Below are 19,101 nucleotides of genomic sequence, written 5' to 3' on the forward strand. Positions count from 1 at the left end.
CAACATGGTTCGTAGACCCATCCAACCCCCGTACATAACCCACACATATGTCTACGGAGCCTCTAGGATACAAAAGATGAGTTTGACAACACCGGCAACAAGGAACTGGCTATACCTCAAAAGTGAAAGTCCACAATAAAAAGATATACAATATAGCCCCTTGAAGGAGAAAGGGGCTCACCAAGATCTTGAGAAGATGGATGCTTCGCTACACACGACCGGCACAATCCGCTATGGAGCCACCTACATTCATTTTAAAAAAATGTAGCGCCCCCGGCAAAAGGGACGCTAGTACCCTGGAATAGTACTAGTATGTATAACTAAACACCATCAAATTAGAAAGAACTTTCATACACAACTAAGGAAATCACAATTAACACTCCAAAGCTTTAAAGGATCACAACATTATCAACATGAAAGAATTACACAACCTTCACATCATGTTTCCATTGCCTTTAGTTGGGCATTTCATACTGTTCCACATCATTCACATTACCACCACTATCTTGAGCGGAGTCCGATCTTGACCCGATCGGCTAGGCCGTCTCCCGGAGACATTACCAATATTCTTTTCACACTTTTCAGTTTCAATCATCAATGCATAATCGCCATATGTATATGTCATGGCGTCCGATCACGGCCCGATCGGCTAGGTCGCCTTACCGAGGCGTTACCATTTTCCATTATTCATCTCACTCCAATCTTTGGTTACACATGTATTAGTTTACCGGCACTTGGGGCCACAATTTTCACATTCCACAATTCACGTTTCACATTGTTCCCATTTTCAACATTAGGTTTGTAATTCAAGAGAGTATGGCACACAAAAGCAAATAAGGTTGTAGGCGTAGATGAGACTTCATGTAAATGGCAAAACAACGCACTTCAATTTCAATCTAAGGTCTAAGAATTTCCATACATGATTTATATTCCTTGCACCTTTTCAAATTATCAAGAATAGCACGTTGATCAATTTGAGACACAGTTTCCACGCATATAAGGTTGCAACACCAAGTCAAGTGAAATAGCAATCAATACAACAATTCAATTTAATCTTACCGTACTCACACAACCAACGATGAAGCTCAATTTCTAAAAGACGAGGTTTTAGCCATACATACCTCAATAAAGCTTTCCTTATTCCTTACAAAATTCCGGAACTTTTAGCACTTTGATCTATTGTGTAAGAATTACAAATTAAACCGAGAATTAGAGACGAGATTGAGATTCTAGCTTGTTTTGAGCATACTATCAAACACTAAAGGTGCAATGTGATCTTAGGCCCTTTTGAGAGAAAATTCTATCATTTTATACCCCAGTTGCTTTCTTTTTAGTTCACTACCTCCAAATATTCTATGGTGTGATATGCATGAAAGAAATTCATTCCTATACCCATGAATTACTTCACTAGTGATCCCTTATTGCCAAGCATAGGAATAAGAGCTGAGGTAATGAAGTCTTACCTCTTGGGATGAAGATTTAGGTGCCCTCACTTGATTATCTTCAAAGATTTGGCAAGGTTTCATGGAGTAATTTGATGGGAATAACTTCCCTCTATAAGACCCTCTCTCTCTCTCTCTAAAAGTATCAGGAAATATGCTCAAAATGAGCTATAAGACCGAATATATCGATAAGGGGTCGGGTTTAAAATTTAAAAAATTGGAGCTCCGAGTCAGGTCTGCGATCGCAAAGTGGAAATGCGGCCTGCAGAATGGACCGCAAAAGTGCTCCCAAAATCTGAACATTCTGTTTGGGTATGCGGTAGAAATGCGGCCCGCATACCTGTTCTGCGGTCGCATAATGCACCGCAGAACTGCTCCTTACAAAATCCCAAGGAAATTATACGACGACTATGCGGTCCGCATATCGGTTATGCGATCGCATAATGGACCGCATATTTAACCTCAAATTTAACTAACATACTGACTCACTTTGCAGTGACTATGCCTCCTATGCGGTACGCATACCTAATATGTGACCGCATTCTCGACCGCAAAATCACACTTTTCTGGAAAACTTTATTTCTTGACTTTTTAATGCACTATTCAATCCAAAGGGGTCCGAACCACAGCGAGCAAGCTCGCTACGAAGAATTTTTTTTAATCCTAACACATGTTCCTAACATGGCACCCGAAATTCGAGGTTCTGAGTAGGAAATTCACGGGGCCTTACATGCGGTCCACATATGAATGGTTTTTGTCTTAGCAAAGAAAATACTCTGAGCTGGTTACTTTTGGGTGACTATGGAAATAGACTGCATCCAGTATGTCAGAAAGTGTCACCGCTGCCAGATACATGCAGACATGATAAAGGTGCCTCCAAACGAGCTTAATGCGACAAGCTCGATGTGGCCATTCGCCGCATGGGGAATGGATGTTATTGGACCAATCGAACCCGCCGCAACAAACGGGTAATGGTTCATCCTAGTAGAAATTGATTATTTCACCAAATGGGTTGAAGTGGCATCTTACAGAGCACTGACTAAGAAAGCCGTGACAGACTTTGTCTGCAACTGCATTGTTTGCTGATTCGAGATTCCGGAGTCAATCATCACTGATAATGGATCCAATCTCAACAGTGACTTGATGAAAGCTATGTGTGAAACCTTCAAGATCAAACACAAGAATTCTACAGCCTACAGGCCTCAAATGAATGGAGCCGTACATGCCACCAACAAAAATATCAAGAAGATACTAAGGAAAATGATAGAGAAGCATAAGAAGTGGCACGAGAAGCTATCATTTTCTTTATTGGGGTACCGCACCACAGTCCACACATCAACTGGGGCAACCCCCTACATGTTGGTTTATGGTACGGAAGCAGGCATTCCCACCGAAGTAGAAATCCCTTCATTGAGGATCATACAGGAAGCAGAACTCGACGATGCAGAGTGGGTGAGGAGTCGTTACGAGAAGCTGGCTCTTATAGATGGCAAGAGAATGAATTCAGTTTGCCATGGTCAGATTTATCAAAATAGAATGTTCAGAGCCTTCAACAAAAGAGTCAAGCCAAGACAATTCACACCAGTCCAGCTGGTATTAAAGAAGATTTTCCCGTATAAAGATGAAGCCAAAGGGAAATTCTCTCCCAACTAGTAGGGTCCGTACATGGCTCACTAGGCTCTAGCAGAAATGGACATGGAAGTTTGGCCAAAGCCGATAAATTCAGACGCAGTCAAGCGATACTATATGTAACCTTTATGCTTTCTTTCATGATGTAATCTGAACTACGCCTGACCTAATTCTCGTTTAAGAGGGGATACGTAGGTAGCCTTATGGGTTATGTCACAATTCAATAAAATTTTCATTTCCCCCCGTAATTGGAAATTGGGACAGAATATTGAGGAGGACCTTCAAAATTCCGAAGTGATTTCAGCCATTCGCCGTAAGCAGTCGTCAGAAGCAGCAGCCCAGTAAACTGGGGCAGAATTTTGAGGAGGACCCTCAAAATTCCAGAGTAGAAGAAGTTGAAATGTCTTGAACCACGTCGCAGTCATCGGTTCATCTAAAGAAAACTATTCTGAATTATGTATTTATGTTAAATTTTTCTTTACTAAAATCATGCATGTTTATTTCTGAAATCGCTCTGTTTAGCAATACTACTCCAATGATACGGGAAGTATCACCAGATCAAAATCGAGAAGGTCAAGCAAAGCCAACGGGGATACGAACTAACCTTCCCCTTTACAAAACTCACGATTTTCTTTGGATGGAGGTACTTGAGTTGCAAAATCATCAAATATACCATACGCTCGCTCACAAAGTTCAGGGATACTACTCTCCGAACCATTTCACTTACTCGCGACTGTTATCGGCACACAACAGTGTCCCCAGCAGGAACGATATTCCCAGCTATCACGATACCGCAATCCGCTATCCGCTAAGAAAACTCCATTGTCGTTTGCCCTTTTTACTTCCTGCATAAAGCTACCATTCTGCCTTCCGAGACTAAGCTCTGTCTCCATCTACATTTCCTGCATTGCATAAGGCTACCATTCTGCCTTCTGAGGTTAAGCTCTACCTCCATCTGCATGGCGGAAAGATCGCCACCTCTACATCTGCATGGCTAAAAGATCGCCACCTTTACATTTGCATTGGCTGAAAGATCACCACCTTATTTACATTTTGCATGGGCTGAAATATCGCCACTTTATTTACATCTTGCATGACTGAAATATCGCCACTTTATTTACATCTTGCACGACTGAAATATCGCTACTTTATTTACATCTTGCATCTGCTGAAATATCGCCACTTCATTTACATCTTGCATAGGCTGAAAGATCGCCATATTTACATCCTGTATGGCTGAAAAACCGTCACCTTCTGCATCTCATTGGCTGAAAGATCGCCACCTTATTTACATTTTGCATGGGCTAAAATATCGCCACTTTATTTACATCTTGCATGGCTGAAATATCGCCACTTTATTTACATCTTGCATGGCTGAAATATCGCCACTTTATTTACATCTTGCACGACTGAAATATCGCTACTTTATTTACATCTTGCATCTGCTGAAATATCGCCACTTCATTTACATCTTGCATAGGCTGAAAGATCGCCACCCTCTGCATCTCATGGGCTGAAAGATCTCCAATCTATCCAAAGGGGTCAGTGTTCGGAGGCACCATTTTCATAGCCCGAGAACGCCATGCCATGGCCTGAGGACTCCTTTTATCTTTTGCATATCATTATTCAAAGGCGTAATAGTTCGGAGGCATCATTTTATGGCCTCTGAATCCCTTATCATACGCTTCATGGCCCAGGACGTCATGGTCTGAGGACGTCATCCTAACTGTCCAAACGCAACATTCATGGTTCGACGAGAATTTGCATCATGTTTAAATTTCAGCACAATATACACTTGTGTTTCTTATTTGCAGGTAAACCGGCGAGCAACGACCGTCTCAGCTGGAGTGGTCTCTCTCCAATTCCCGCAATCCTTATTAGACCTTAATCGCTCATCCCATTGCGTCTGTTCTTGAAAAACCTCCATCGGCATACCTCACCGACGAATCCTGAACTACATATGGCTTGATTCCTGTAAGACCAGGGATATGTAGGCAGAATAGGAACCAGAGCACGGTCAACCTCTTCAAATCATTTCGTTCAGTCAAAATTGGCCATCATATCTTTACCCGACAACTCTTTCATCCTTCCCGGGTAAAGAGGGGCAACTGTTGATACCCAATTTTTTCCTGTACATTTTTTATATACAAAATACTTTCCAAATAGCAGATGTATGCATATATAAGTATTTAAAAATATTTTTATTATTTTCCTTAATTTTAAAGGCTTTTGAAATCAATGTTATTGCCTTATTTTATCAAGAAAAACCCAATAAGTGTTCCCAAAATTGGCATTTTGGTAATTCATTTATTGAATTCTCATATTTATACTAAAATATAGCTAAACTAATTTTCTCACTTTTTTTACAAATTTATTTAGTATTTTAAAGCTAAATTGCATTTAATTGCAATATTATCCTATTTTAGATTTAATTGCATTTATAATTACAAAATTGATTCCAGTATTTTTAATTTAATATTTATATGTTATTAATTAATTTAGTACATTTAATTTGTCTCCAAAAATTAAATTGCTATTTTTTATAAAATAAATGGGGAAAAGTGGCTATTTAAAACCTAGCCAGATTTCATTTTCAATTTCAGCCTAATTTGCACCCCTAATCCAACCCAATTTCAATTTCCAAATCACCCAACCCAATTCCTAAAACTACCCGGCCTAACCCGAATCGGATCTTGGCCGTTGATCAATTTTGATCAACGGTCTAGATCCGCCCTTACCTTTTTTAATCAAACGACCACCCCAATACCCCTCATTTCCCCTCACTCGTCTCTATCTCTCTAACCCCTGGTTCTCTCTAGAATCATCCCCCATCTCCTCCTCTCCGATGAATCCTTTCCACCTTCTCTGGCCATCCTTTAACCTAGATCTATGGCGGTTTCACCACCCACCAAGCCTCATATGGCTCCTTACTCCTGGTTAACTGAAGCTCAATGACTCGACCATGAAGGGTTGTGTCCAGACCTCTGCCGATTTGAGTTCCACGATCATCTCCGACCTTTCTACGGCGTACCATGTTTGTGTGAGCCTGATTCTGACCTCTCCGACTCAGATCAGTGACTTTTCAAAGCCTTTCTCATTTCTAGGGTTCTTCTGAAACCCTAACCCTTTGAGGTTTCTCCGATTCCTTTAGATCCATTATGTATCTATGCTTCCTTGAGTTTTCAAACGATCTTCCTAATTCTTCTTTAAAAAAAACTACTTTTAAAATCTTTCTTTTTCGATCTAGGGTTTTTCTGAAAGTGTTTAAGTGTTTTTCTGACTTTCTTTGTCTTTCATGTGTATTTTCCTCTATTGTGTTCTTGTATTTTTCTACCATGTTCTTGTATGCATCTCTTACTGTACTATATTTTTGTATGCTTTTCTACTGTGTTCTGGAATTATCTTCTACCATGTTCTGGTATGTTCTCCTACTATATTTTTTCTTTTGTGTTCTTAAGTGTTCTTACTATTTTCTTTCTACTGAGCTTTGTTTATGTTTCTTCTAAAAGATCTTCTTAAGCATGCTTCTTCTATTGTTCTTATCAGTCTTTTCTCATTATGCTTCAAATTAGTTTCTTCACTCTGTTTGCTTTGAACCCTTCTATTGTGTTTGCATGTTACTCAGGAGTTCTGTTGCTGAAAGAGGCATGTTGGAAGTTTCAGTTCTTTTCTAAAACCTCTAAACATGTTTCGATTCAATTGCTTGCCCTCTCGTCTCTGCTTTGTGGTTTTCTTGAACTAGGGTTTATTTCAAAAAAACTAATTCTTTCAGACTAATTTCGAGTCTCTGAACTGAGTTTGGACATCTTTGTTTTCATACAATTCTGGCTTTTTACTAAACTCTTGTACGCTGGATTTTCCTACTGATTTTGCAATGGCAACATCTTCTTTCAACTTATCATGTTTGTATGCTCTTTATATGTGATGAACCCCCCTCTAAAGGGGTTTTCAAATTTATGATTAGTTCAGACTTCCTTTTGAATCAGACTAATTGATTTTCCTTCATTGTTTGTTGATTTCCCTCATGGCTTAACTTAATTTCAAAACCCTTCTCAGCTTTTATGACTTGGTTCATTCATGGATCAGTAATTACAAGATCCCTGGCCATTTAATTTACTGGCTACTAATTGATTTTCTTACTTATTTGTACAACCGTGTACTTCAAAATCCTGTCCTTAAAATAACCTTTTATGTTTTGCCCCTAATTGCATGCTTTGCACAAAGTGTTTATTCAATTTCTTTCCTTAATTGGTTTTTACCCGTTTTGAATCTGAATCCCTTAATTAAAGGGAGTCTTGTGTAATTGATTGGCAATTCTACCTGATTTTACACTATAAGAGTCACGACCCTCTTCACAGACACAACACACTTTTAGAATCCTTCTGAACTCATACTCTCTCATAATAATATTCTCTTCTTGTCTGCATTGTGGCCTGTTTTACAAGACCTACTGCTTTTTTTTACTTGTTTCCCTAAAAATTGGTATGTCCGGGTTTAATTCTTAGCATCATCACAATGTGTTCATTTACAGCTTTTATATCCATGTCTATTGTACTGTTTCTGTAAAGTTCAATACTTAAGTTAGTATGCTCATATCTTTCTGCTTGTTTCTGCTGTGAATCCTTGCTCCCTACCCCCATTACCCCTATCTATTTGCGAGTTGTGACTTAAGGCATGTCAATTTGAGTTGTTTACCATGAATTATGTTTGAACCAACGGGGTCTTAACCTCTAGGTAAACAGGTTGGAGGGTGTGCCAGCATCTCCCATTTTTGGGTGTGCCCATCAGCCTTCTTTTCTTTAGCTTTTGCAAATTCCCCCATTCCCCTACACCCTTATGTGTACTGATTCTAAGTTATTACCCTTTTACCTTTCCCCTTTCAGAATTCTACTTTTGTACTTGCACTCTCTCTTAGTTCATAAGTTCTGCTCCCCTTTTGTGAGCCTTACCTTGGGACCTTGAGTTCCCTCTGAACTTGGACACCTGAGGGCTGACCCTTCCACACTGTACTATGTCCTAATCTGGTGATACATTTTGGTGTAAGCATTGCTCGGAGTTCTTATGAAATTCTTCGGAAACTCTAACACATCCAAATGGGAGAAAGGCTTTATAATATGATCTTTTGGAGTTGGTTTACTTCATATTTCAGACAGGAAGTCTGAATTAGGCTCTCCTTGGTTGTACCATTTAATTTCTGATGTATTTTTCTTTTTTCTGGGCTGTAATAACTTTGTAATAAACTCTTGGGGGTGGCTAGTGAAAAGGGAGGAATAACTATGTGAAGGGTAGATATCCTGTCTATAGGTGTATTTCTGAATTTTTGCACTCTCATATAGATATCCTGCCTATAGGTTATTTTTGAATTTCTGCACTCTCATATAGATATCCTACTTATAGGTTATTTCTAAATCTCTACATTCTCATATAGATATCCTGCATATAGGTCAATTCATGAATTCTGTATTCCTCATATAGATACCATGTCCGCACGGATTCTGCATTCTCTCATATCTTAAGACTGCTTTCAGGACCAACTATGGTCATTATGAGTTCCTTTTGATGTCTTTCGGGCTAACCAATGCCCCATTAGCATTCATGTATTTGATGAATAGCGTGTTCCGGTCTTATCTTGATTCATTTGTCATAGTCTTCATTGACAATATTCTGGTGTATTCGTGTAGTCAGGAGGAGCACGTGGAGCATTTGAGAGTTCTATTGCAGAGATTGAGGGAGGAGAAACTTTATGCAAAATTCCCCAAGTGTGAGTTTTGGCTCAGTTCAGTGGCTTTCTTGGGGCACGTGGTATCCAGCGAGGGTATTCAGGTTGATCCAAAGAAGATATAGGCAGTTCAGAGTTGGCCTAGGCCATCATCAGCCACAGAGCTTTGTAGCTTTCTTGGTTTGGCAGGCTATTATCGCCAGTTTGTTCAGGGATTCTCATCTATCGCATCGCCCTTGACCAAGTTGGCTCAGAAGGGTGCTCCATTTGTATGGTTAGACAAGTGTGAGGAGAGCTTTCAGAAGCTCAAGACAGTTTTGACCACAGCTCCACTGTTGGTTTTGCCATCAACTTCAGGTTCCTATACCGTGTATTGTGATGCTTCGAGAGTTGGGATTAGTTATGTGTTGATGTAGGGGGTAGAGTTATTGCTTATGCTTCTCGTCAGCTGAAGCCCCATGAGAAGAACTACCCCGTTCATGATTTGGAGTTGGCTGCCATAGTTCATGCATTGAAGATTTGAGGGCATTAGTTGTATGGCATATCTTGTGAGGTGTTCACTGATTATCGCAGTCTTCAACATTTGTTCAAGCAAAAGGATCTTAATTTGAGGTAGCAGAGATGGTTGGAGTTGCTTAAGGATTATGATATCACTATATTGTACCATCCGGGAAAGGCCAATGTGATGGCCGATGCTTTGAGCCGAAAGGCAGTGAGTGTGGGGAGTTTGGCATATATCCCAGTTGAGGAGAGACCTCTTGTAGTTGATGTTCATTCCTTGGCCAATCGGTTTGTGATATTAGATATTTCGGAGCCCAGTCGGGTATTGGCTTGTGTGGTTTCTCGGTCTTCCTTATATGAGCGTATCAGAGAGCAACAGTATGATGATCCGCATCTGCTTGTCCTTAGGGACAGAGTTCAGCATGATGATGCCAAAGATGTGACCATTGGAGATGATGGGGTGTTGAGGATGTAGGGCCGGATTTGTGTGCCCAGTGCGGATGGACTTCGGGAGTTGATTCTGGAGGAGGCCCATAGCTCGCGATATTCAATCCATCCGGGTGCCGCGAAGATGTATCAGGATTTGAGGCACCACTATTGGTGGAGAAGAATGAAGAAAGATATTGTGGGATTTGTGGCTCGGTGTCACAATTGTCAGCAGGTGAAAATATGAGCATCGGAGACCGGGTGGCTTACTTCAGTAGATGGATATTCCTGAGTGGAAGTGGGAGAGGATCACTATGGACTTTGTTGTTGGACTTCTACGGACTTTGAAGAAGTTTGATGCTATTTGGGTGATTGGGGATTGGCTGAACAAGTACGCGCACTTCATTCCTGTGTGTACTACCTATTCTTCAGAGCAGTTGGCAGGGATCTATATCCGAGAGATTGTTCGTTTGTATGGTGTCCCAGTTTCCATCATTTCAGATAGAGGTACTCAGTTTACTTTGCAGTTTTGGAGAGTCGTGTAGAGGGAGTTGGGTACTCAGGTGGAGTTGAGCACAGCTTTTCATCCTCAGACGAATGGGCAGTCCGAGCGTACTATTCAGATATTGGAGGACATGTTGCGTTCTTGTATCATTGATTATGGAGGTTTATAAGATGAGTTTCTACCGCTTGCAGAGTTTGCTTATAACAACAGCTACCAGTCGAGTATTTAGATGGCTCCGTATGAGGCTTTGTATGGGAGGCGGTGTAGATCTCCAGTGGGATAGTTCGAGCCCGGCGAGGCTAGGCTATTGGGGACTAATTTGGTTTAGGATGCTTTAGAGAAGGTAAAGGTGATTCAGCAGAGTCTTCGTACAGCGCAGTCGAGGCAAAAGAGTTATACTGATAGGAAGGTTCGAGATATGTCTTACATGGTTGGTGAGAAGGTTCTATTGAAGGTTTCACCCATGAAGGGTGTCATGAGATTTGGGAAGAAAGGGAAATTGAATCCTCGGTTCATTAGGCCTTTTAAGGTGATTTCGATAATTAGGGAGGCGGCTTATGAGCTTGCTTTGCCACCCAGCTTGTCGAGTGTGCATCCGGTATTTCATGTTTCTATGCTCCGGAAGTATATTGGGGATCCGTCTCATGTTTTGGACATCAGCACAGTTTAGTTGGGTGTTGACTTGACCTTTGATATGGAGCCAGTAGCTATTTTAGGCCGTCAGGTTTGGAAGTTGAGGTCAAAGGATATAGCTTCCGTGAAAGTGCAGTGAAGAGGTCGGCCCGTGGAGGAGGCTACCTGGGAGACCGAGTGGGAAATAAGGAGCAGATATCCTCACCTATTTGAGGCTTCAGGTATGTTTCTTGACTCGTTCGAGGACGAACGTTTGTTTAAGTTGGGGAGGATGTGACGATCCGGCCAGTTGTCTCATGAGTTACCACTGTGTTTCCTCAATTTCTGCTTCTTTATGCTTCGTTATCTGTGTTTTATGGTATCGGGTTGGTCGGATTGAGTCCGGATGGAGTTTGGTGAAATTTGAGACACTTAGTCTCTATTAAAAAGGTTTATGTTGGAAAAGTCAACCGAATGTTGACTTATGTGTTAGAGGGCTCGGATGTGCATTGTGATGGTTCAATTAGCTTCGGTAGGTGACTTATGACTTAGGAGTGTGATCGTAATGGGTTTCGGAGGTTCGGAGTAGAATTAGGCTTGAATTGGCAAAGTTGATATTTTGGCGATTTTCGGTTGATAGGTAAGATTTTGATATAAGGGTCGGAATGGAATTCCGAGAGTTGCAGTAGCTTCATTGTCTCATTTGGGATGTGTGTGCAAAATTTCAGGTCATTCGAACGTGGTTTGGTTGGGTTTTTGATCAAAAGAGTATTTCAGAAGATTTTAGAAACTTAGGCTTGAATCTGATGTGATTTTGTAGATTTGATGTTGTTTGAGGTGTTTTGATGATTGGAGCAAGTTTGAATAAGGTATTCGGTTATGTTGGTGCTTTTGGTTGAGGTCCCGGGGGCCTCGGGGTGGATTCAGATGGTTAACGGAAGAGTTGAAGTGTAATTGCAGCTGCTGAAGTTGCTGCTTCTGGTGTTTTTGCACCTGCGGTTTGGGGACCGCAGGTGCGGTGTCGCATATGCGGGGGAAGAACCGCAGAAGCGATTTTGGAATAAAAGTCTGGGACCGCTGATGCGGTAGAGGGCCCGCACCTGTGGAGCCGTAGATATGGCGAGTGCACCGCAGATGCGATTTTGGTCCCTTAAGTGAATTCCGCAGAAACAGAGGGTAGACCGCAAATGCGGTACCGCAGATGCGGTTAAAGTGTCGCAGATGCGAAAAGGACTAGGCAGAAGGTATATATTTCATCCTTCGTGCTTTTTGAAGGGTTTAACCATTTTTGAACTCGTAATTGGAAGCTTTGAGCGATTTGGAAGTGGGAAATCAAAGAGACTTCGTTGAGGTAAGGGTTTTGGGCCTTAAACACACTTCTATGGTAGAGTTTTATGAATTAAGGCTAAAATTAATGGGATTAAAGGGCTAGAAATGGAGGATTAGGGCTCGAGTTTAAGAGGCCTTTAAAGCAGGATTTGAGGGGTCATTTGAACTCCGATTTTTGTATTCTTGGTATGTATGCACTCGTGGGGAGATGAGGAATCTATTGGTGTAAGATTTTTTGTGTTTCGAGAAGTGGGCTCGGGGCTCGAGTTTTGCTAATTTCGGGATTTTTGGTATTTTCCGGTTCCTTTTGCTCGGGCTTTGTTCCCTTGGCATATTGTGATTTATTCGTTCTGATTTTTGATAGATTCGATGCGAGCGGAGGTCGATTTGAGGGGCAAAGGCATCGTGGAGTAGTATTTTCACTAGTTCGAGGTAAGTAACCATTGTAATTCTGGAACTGAGGGTACAAAACCCCAGTATTTTTGACTTGTTTTGATAAACGCGGTGACGCACATGCTAAGTGACAAGCGTGGGGGCGTGCCCAGTAGGGATTGTGACTTGGTCCGTCCCGTAGCGACTATTAAGCAGCGTATTTGATTTGGAATCTTATATTATTCCATACTTTAATCATTTATAATGTATTATGGGTTGTATGCCATGTTTAGGGCCTTGTGCCGACCTGTTGAGACCCTCGGGGTTATTTTTACTGTTTTTCCTCACTTTACTTGTTGAAAGCATATCCTTAGTGATGTTTTACCTGTTTAAAGCTGGTTTTATCACTCCACTTCTAAATGTGAGGACTGTTTGGGCTGAGTTCCCTAATTTCTATTGTTATGACCGAGAGGCTGTGATGTTAATGACTAAGAGAGGTTGAGAACCTAATAGTGAGGATATTATATGTATATATTATGGATCGAGCTGCACGCCGCAGCGATACTCATATGGATTGGGCTATACACCGCAGCGATATATATATTGGATCGGGTTGCACGCCGCAACGATATGACGTTTGGGCTGTAGGAGCCCCTCTAGAGTCTTTACACCCCCAATGAGCGTAGTCGACTATAAATACATGGATCGGGCTGCACACCGCAGCGGTTACTATGATTTCTGTTATAATGAGGTATATATGAGCCGAGTGCTGAGAGTGAACATTAAGTGACGAGAATTGAGTCCCGAGTGACTGAGAGGCTGCCCGAGGGGCCATATTCTGAGTGATTCCTTGCCTGAGAGGCCTTGTTATGCTGTTTTCATTGCTTCGCTTCTTTTTTTAAAACTAAGCCTCTGTTGGAAATGCTGCTAAGTATATGATTTCAAGTTTTAAACTGAAAGTGTGGATTTTATGACGAAACTGGTTTTAAACTATTAAGTTGAGCTATTATCCTATTGCTATTTTTAGTTATATGTTTTAATTGCTCATCATTATATTTAGTCTTTATTTACTTTAGTTACTTACTGAGTTGGTGTACTCATGTTACTCGCTGCACCATGTGTGCTGATCCAGGAGCCCGTGTGGCTGAGTGAGCATTCTTCAGCTCGTTCAGCTTCTATTGGGGGATTCCGAGGTAGCTACATGGCGTTCGCAGCCCTGAATTCTCCCCTCTATCTTATTATTTTCCGCATTTCTAGACTATCTATGTAGTAGGTTATTCAGACTTGTAATTAGAGGCTCTAGACTTGTGACACCAGATCATTTAGGCTGTGTAGTTATTGTCATTTTGACGTCCGCATATTTTCTATTATTCTACACGTTTATTATGAAATCAGTATTTAAATCTCGTATTGAAAATGTTTTATTACTAAAGGAATAGGTTATGGTTAGTTGACTGGTAGGCTTGCCTAGTATTGTGATAGGCACCATCGCGACGGGTGTTTGGGGTCGTGACACTATTAGGTGCATTGCATCCCAATGTGTGATTTCCTATATGTTAAATATCTCAAAACTAATAGGGTTGTGGTGTGAGCAAATTAGCCAGGTTCTGTTCAGGTAGTTGGTTTTGTTGGTATGCGGTGATGAATACACAACCTTACATGCGGCCACAACATTATACACAAAACCAAGCTCCACCTCCCAAAAATGCCCATACTTACCAAACTCCATATAATCCCCAATCAAATGTTCCCCGGTACAATCCTCGCCCAAGAGAGCCTTTCAAAAGGAATCAGTTCACCCCTATTGGGGAATCATACTCGGGCTTGTTCCAAAAGCTAGTCACGTGAGTCTGCTGCAGCTAGTGGCCCAAAATCGGCCAAATCACGAGTCCTCCTCACACTGAGCTGATGCTACATGTGAATACCACTCTGGAGTAGTGGGACACAGTACATAGGACTGTTGGACCCTCAAAGGGCAGTTAAAGATTTGATTGAAGCTGAAAGAATCATTCTTCGGGACGAAGAGGCTTCCAATGTGATGAACAATCTGTTGCCTGCTTGCAATGAGGAATTTTATCAGGCATTAATGGTGATTGTAGCCATTGCCAAGATAGAAGAAAACCCAAAAAAGAAATGGTCGCCAATCCTGAAAGTTCCCTATTAAACAAGAATCTCGGTTGCCAGTCTTGCTATCTTTTTTGCGTCTATATTATCTCAGGGTGTGATCTGGATGTTTTACTTTAGTGTCTTAATTTCTGATGTAAACCCTTCTATTTTTAAAATTCAAAAATCCAAAAAAATCATCAAAATAAAAAAAAATGAAATTAATATTTCATTATCCAGGAATGTCTCTTTTCTTAAAATTGTCACTTTTCTTATTCTCTTTTTAGTTCTGTTAAATGCATATTTCAATAACATGACATGCTTGTGGACACCATGCCAAGATCCAAAATCAAACTTCGAAATAATGAATCAAGAATTAGATTGCAATGAAGATAAGTTTAAGGAAATAAAACAAAGAGTTGCAACAGTTAAAGGAAAATTGGCTTCATATTGGAAAGACCCATTCGTAGTAACAAGGGTACTGCAAAAAAGAGCGTTGTACCGGGGAAACATCAAAGGAAATATCCCTGTAACCATTGTCAATGCAAATGCAACCAAAAAGTACTTTGTTTGATCCTCCATATAGTATTAATATTTTTCGGTTGGGATGACGAAGGCTTTCATTCTCGCTACCCAAGCACCATTAAACCTTTTTGAAACCATTTTAGCCAGTTACTATTCTTTGATTGCCTATTTGGAACCTAAAAGTGTTACAAAAAAGAAAAAAATTTAAACCAAAAAGAAATGAAAAATGAAAAAAAATGATGGAAAAAAAGAAGAGATGAAAAAGAAAGATACAAAAAAGGGGAAGAAAAGACAAAGAAAATGAAATGAATAAATAGAGAGAAAGAAAAAGGAAAGGAAAAGGAAAGAGAAAACAAAACAAAACAGAAAAACAAGAGAAAATAAAAAACAAAATTTATTGAACTACGTTCAACTTGATACTGAAAGGATACGTATGCAGCCTCTCTTTGGGGTTCAGTCACACCAAAATAAAAATCCAATTCCTCTAAAAGTTGAAACTGGCACAGAAGTTATAATGGTTCGGCGATGGTTCGCCTAAAAGGTTCCAATATTGTAATTCAATCCAAATTCTTCTTACCCCAAATCATGTTCAAGCCCTTCTGATAAATTGGTAAATATGTTCAAAATTGGGGGATACAGTTACTTGGATCTTATACAACTAAATGAGAGAAATAAAATGAGAGAGTCTTATCGGTGAAAACCTCCACGGGCACCGTAAGACGATGGTAAGTAAAGAAACTAAAATGAGAGAGTCTTGTTAGTGAAAAATCGCAAAGAGCACTACAAGGCGATGGTGAGAAGAGAAATGAAGTGGTCAGCTAGTGAAAACCCGCAAAAGGCGCCACTGATCGAAAAGAGGATCTTCAACATCAACAGAGTCTTGGCAAGGTTTCTCGAATTTTGAAGCAAAGGTTGTGATGAATTTTTGAGACTCGGGCGAATTACACAGATCAGGCATCCAATCCAAAAGGCATGTCATGTTCATTGAAGTCTGTATGCACTCCATATAAGTCTTTCTTTCTTTTCCCCGAAAGGGATACCTCTCGTCTAAATTCATTGTCCATTCCATTATTTGTTTTCTTTGAATCCCTTTCGGTCTAACTCTGTTTCGAAACTAAGACAAAGAAAGTATGGTAAGACTGATTTATAGGGCTCACCATCGTCACGAGCTAATGTGCAAAAAGGCACCCAGCATTGCTAGGGGCATCAAGTCGACCTCTACTACCCATGGCGGCCGATGCTTCGAAATCAAAACTTTTGGAAGGAGAAAATCAAATTGAAGTGCCTATTAAGGCAAATGAAGTTGAAAAGGTTGAGTCCCACGTGGCTAACCATCTCAGAAAAGGATTGAAAACCCAAGGTACCCCAAATGCTCTGAAATTAGAGTTGGAAAAAAGAAGCAAGAAATGAAAGGCCTATGAAGGCAAAATAAAGTTGGAATAAGTTAAGTCCCACGCAACTAGCCATTGCAGCAAAGTTTGATGAGCCAAAAGTTCCCCAATACTCCGAAGTTTTTAAAAATAAGAAAAAAAGAAGAAAGGGGAAAAAAGAGAGAAAAAAATAACAAGTCAGAAGGGAAAGGCCTACTGAGGACAAATAAAGTAAAAATAGGTTAGTCCCACCGACCAATCATCATGGCAAAGTATGGAAAAACCAGAGTTTCTCCAGGGTCCGAAATGCAATCGGTATTTAGGAAACAACAAGTTGCAGATGAAAGGGGCCGAGATCAAGTGGTTGAAATAATCAAGGCCACAAAACCAACCACCATTTCAAACTGACAAATTGTTCTTTGTTAGAAAAACAGGAAACCTGTGCAATGCACAAGCAACCTTGCAAGAAGCAGGTGCTACAAAAACAAAACTGCGCAAAAGCTAAAAACAGATTTGCGGCAACAACTCCAAAAAGGAAAGTCTCCTCCAAAATTCTTTCCAGCATTTACTCATTCTATGAAATTAAAAAATAAAAGAAAAAATATGATGAAAATGAAAAAAAAATAAAAAGAAGAAGAAAAATTCAAAATCATGGTAGTATAGGGTCCCACTCCGTAGTTGATGCCGGCAAAACCCGATGACTTTTCCAACATAGGTTCTCATTCCCTAGTTGATACTGGCATAACCCGATGACTTTCCCAACTTAGGGTCCCACTCCCTCGTTGATTCCGGCATAACTCGATGACTTTTGCAACATAGGGTCTCATTCCCTAGTTGATGCCGACATAACCTGATGAATTTTCCAACATAGGATTCCACTCCCTAGTTGCCGGCATAACCCGATGATTTTCCAACATAGGGTCCCACTCCCTAGATGATGTCGGCATAATCCGATGACTTTTCCGACATAGGGTCCCACTCCCTAGTTGATGGCATAACCCGATGACTTTTCCAATATAGGATCTCACTCCCTAGTTGATGCCGGCATAACCCCATGACTTTTCCAACATAGGGTCCCACTCCCAAGTTGATGCAGGCATAACATGATGACTTTTCCAACATAGGGTCCTACTCTCTAGTTGATGCCGGAATAACTCGATGAATTTTCAACCATAGGGTCCCACTCCCTAGTTGATGCCGGCATAACTCGATGACTTTTCCAACATAGGGTCCCACTCCCTAGTTGATGCCAGCATAACCCGATGACTTTTCCAACATAGGGTCCCACTCCCTAGTTGATGCCAGCATAACCCGATGACTTTTCCAACATAGGATCTCACTCCCTAGTTGATGCCGGCATAACCCGATGACTTTTCCAACATAGAGTCCCACTCCCTAGTTGATGCCAGCATAACCTGGTGATTTTTCCAACCTAGGTTCTCCCACCCCTAGTAAATTTCGTTTTAGACATAGGGTATTCACTCTCTAATCTTTTTTTTCCCAAGGATACACAATCCTAGCTTTCATTGCTTTCAATAATGAAGTAGTATAGAGTTTTGGTTACAAATCACTCACGAAAGTTTCCTAGCGAAAACTGGGGCAAAGTTTTTTTTCGTTTGTTTGTTTTGGTATCTTAGCAGGTTATACCTTGAGACACAGTATTCGAGATGACCAAAAGAAGAAGTCTCAATCCAGAATAAAAGAAAAGAAGAAAAGAATAAGAAGTGAACTCAGAGTGTAAAAGCGGAGAAAAGATGTGAACTGTTCAAGATATGATTGAAGTCACAAGCTTTGCATGTCCCGCATTGATCCGAAAAGCTGAAGAAGAATGAACCAACACTTGTAGCTAACAAGCATCAAGATTCAGATCTGAGTCTGCATAAAGAACTAGCTAATACTCAAGATCAAGATTCAAAAGACTCATAGATAGGAATCTTGTAACTCGTACCTGATAGGCTTAGTTAGTCTTTTTCATATTTGATTTTGGCGTAATAAGGTGTAACGACCCGACCAGTCGTTTCATGAGTTACACCTCTATTTCCCCCATTTCTGCTTATTATTGCCTTGTTCAACTGTATTTTGTATTACCAGGTTAGTTGGCTCGGGTTTAGAGAGATTTTGGTAAGGTTTGAGACACTTAGTCTCTTTTGAGGAAGCTTAAGTTGGAAAAGTCAACCGGATGTTGACTTATGTGTTAAAGGGATCGGATGTGAGTTCTGATGGTTCGGATAACATCAGGAGGTAAATTGTATTTTAGGAGCGTGATCAGAATATGTTTTGGAGGTCCGAAGTAGATTTAGGCTTTAATTGGCGAAATTAGAATTTTGGCGTTTTCCGGTTGATAGGTGAGATTTTGATATAGGGGCAGGAATAGAATTTCGGAAATTGCAGTAGGCCTATTGTGTCATTTTGGATATGTGTGAAAAATTTCAGGTCGTTCAAACGTGGTTTGATAGACATTTTTATCAAAAGCGGAAGTTACAAGATTTTGGAATTCTTAAGCTTGAATCCGATGCAATTTGGTGTTTTGATATTGTTTTGAGTGCTTCGAAGGTTGGAACAAGTTTG

At 40.5% G+C, this 19,101-nt stretch overlaps 1 protein-coding gene across 1 annotated transcript; it reads left to right on the forward strand.

Annotated features, from left to right (window-relative positions):
- Positions 1-2,798: 2,798 nt before the first annotated feature.
- LOC138871485 (uncharacterized) lies at positions 2,799-15,212 on the forward strand. Its single transcript, XM_070149366.1, has 2 exons — positions 2,799-2,958; positions 14,926-15,212. The coding sequence occupies exons 1-2, from the start codon at positions 2,799-2,801 to the stop codon at positions 15,210-15,212; spliced, it is 447 nt and encodes a 148-aa protein (XP_070005467.1).
- The last annotated feature ends 3,889 nt before the right edge of the window (positions 15,213-19,101 follow it).

Source organism: Nicotiana sylvestris, chromosome 6 (assembly GCF_000393655.2).
Source record: "Nicotiana sylvestris chromosome 6, ASM39365v2, whole genome shotgun sequence".
NCBI lineage: Eukaryota > Viridiplantae > Streptophyta > Magnoliopsida > Solanales > Solanaceae > Nicotiana > Nicotiana sylvestris.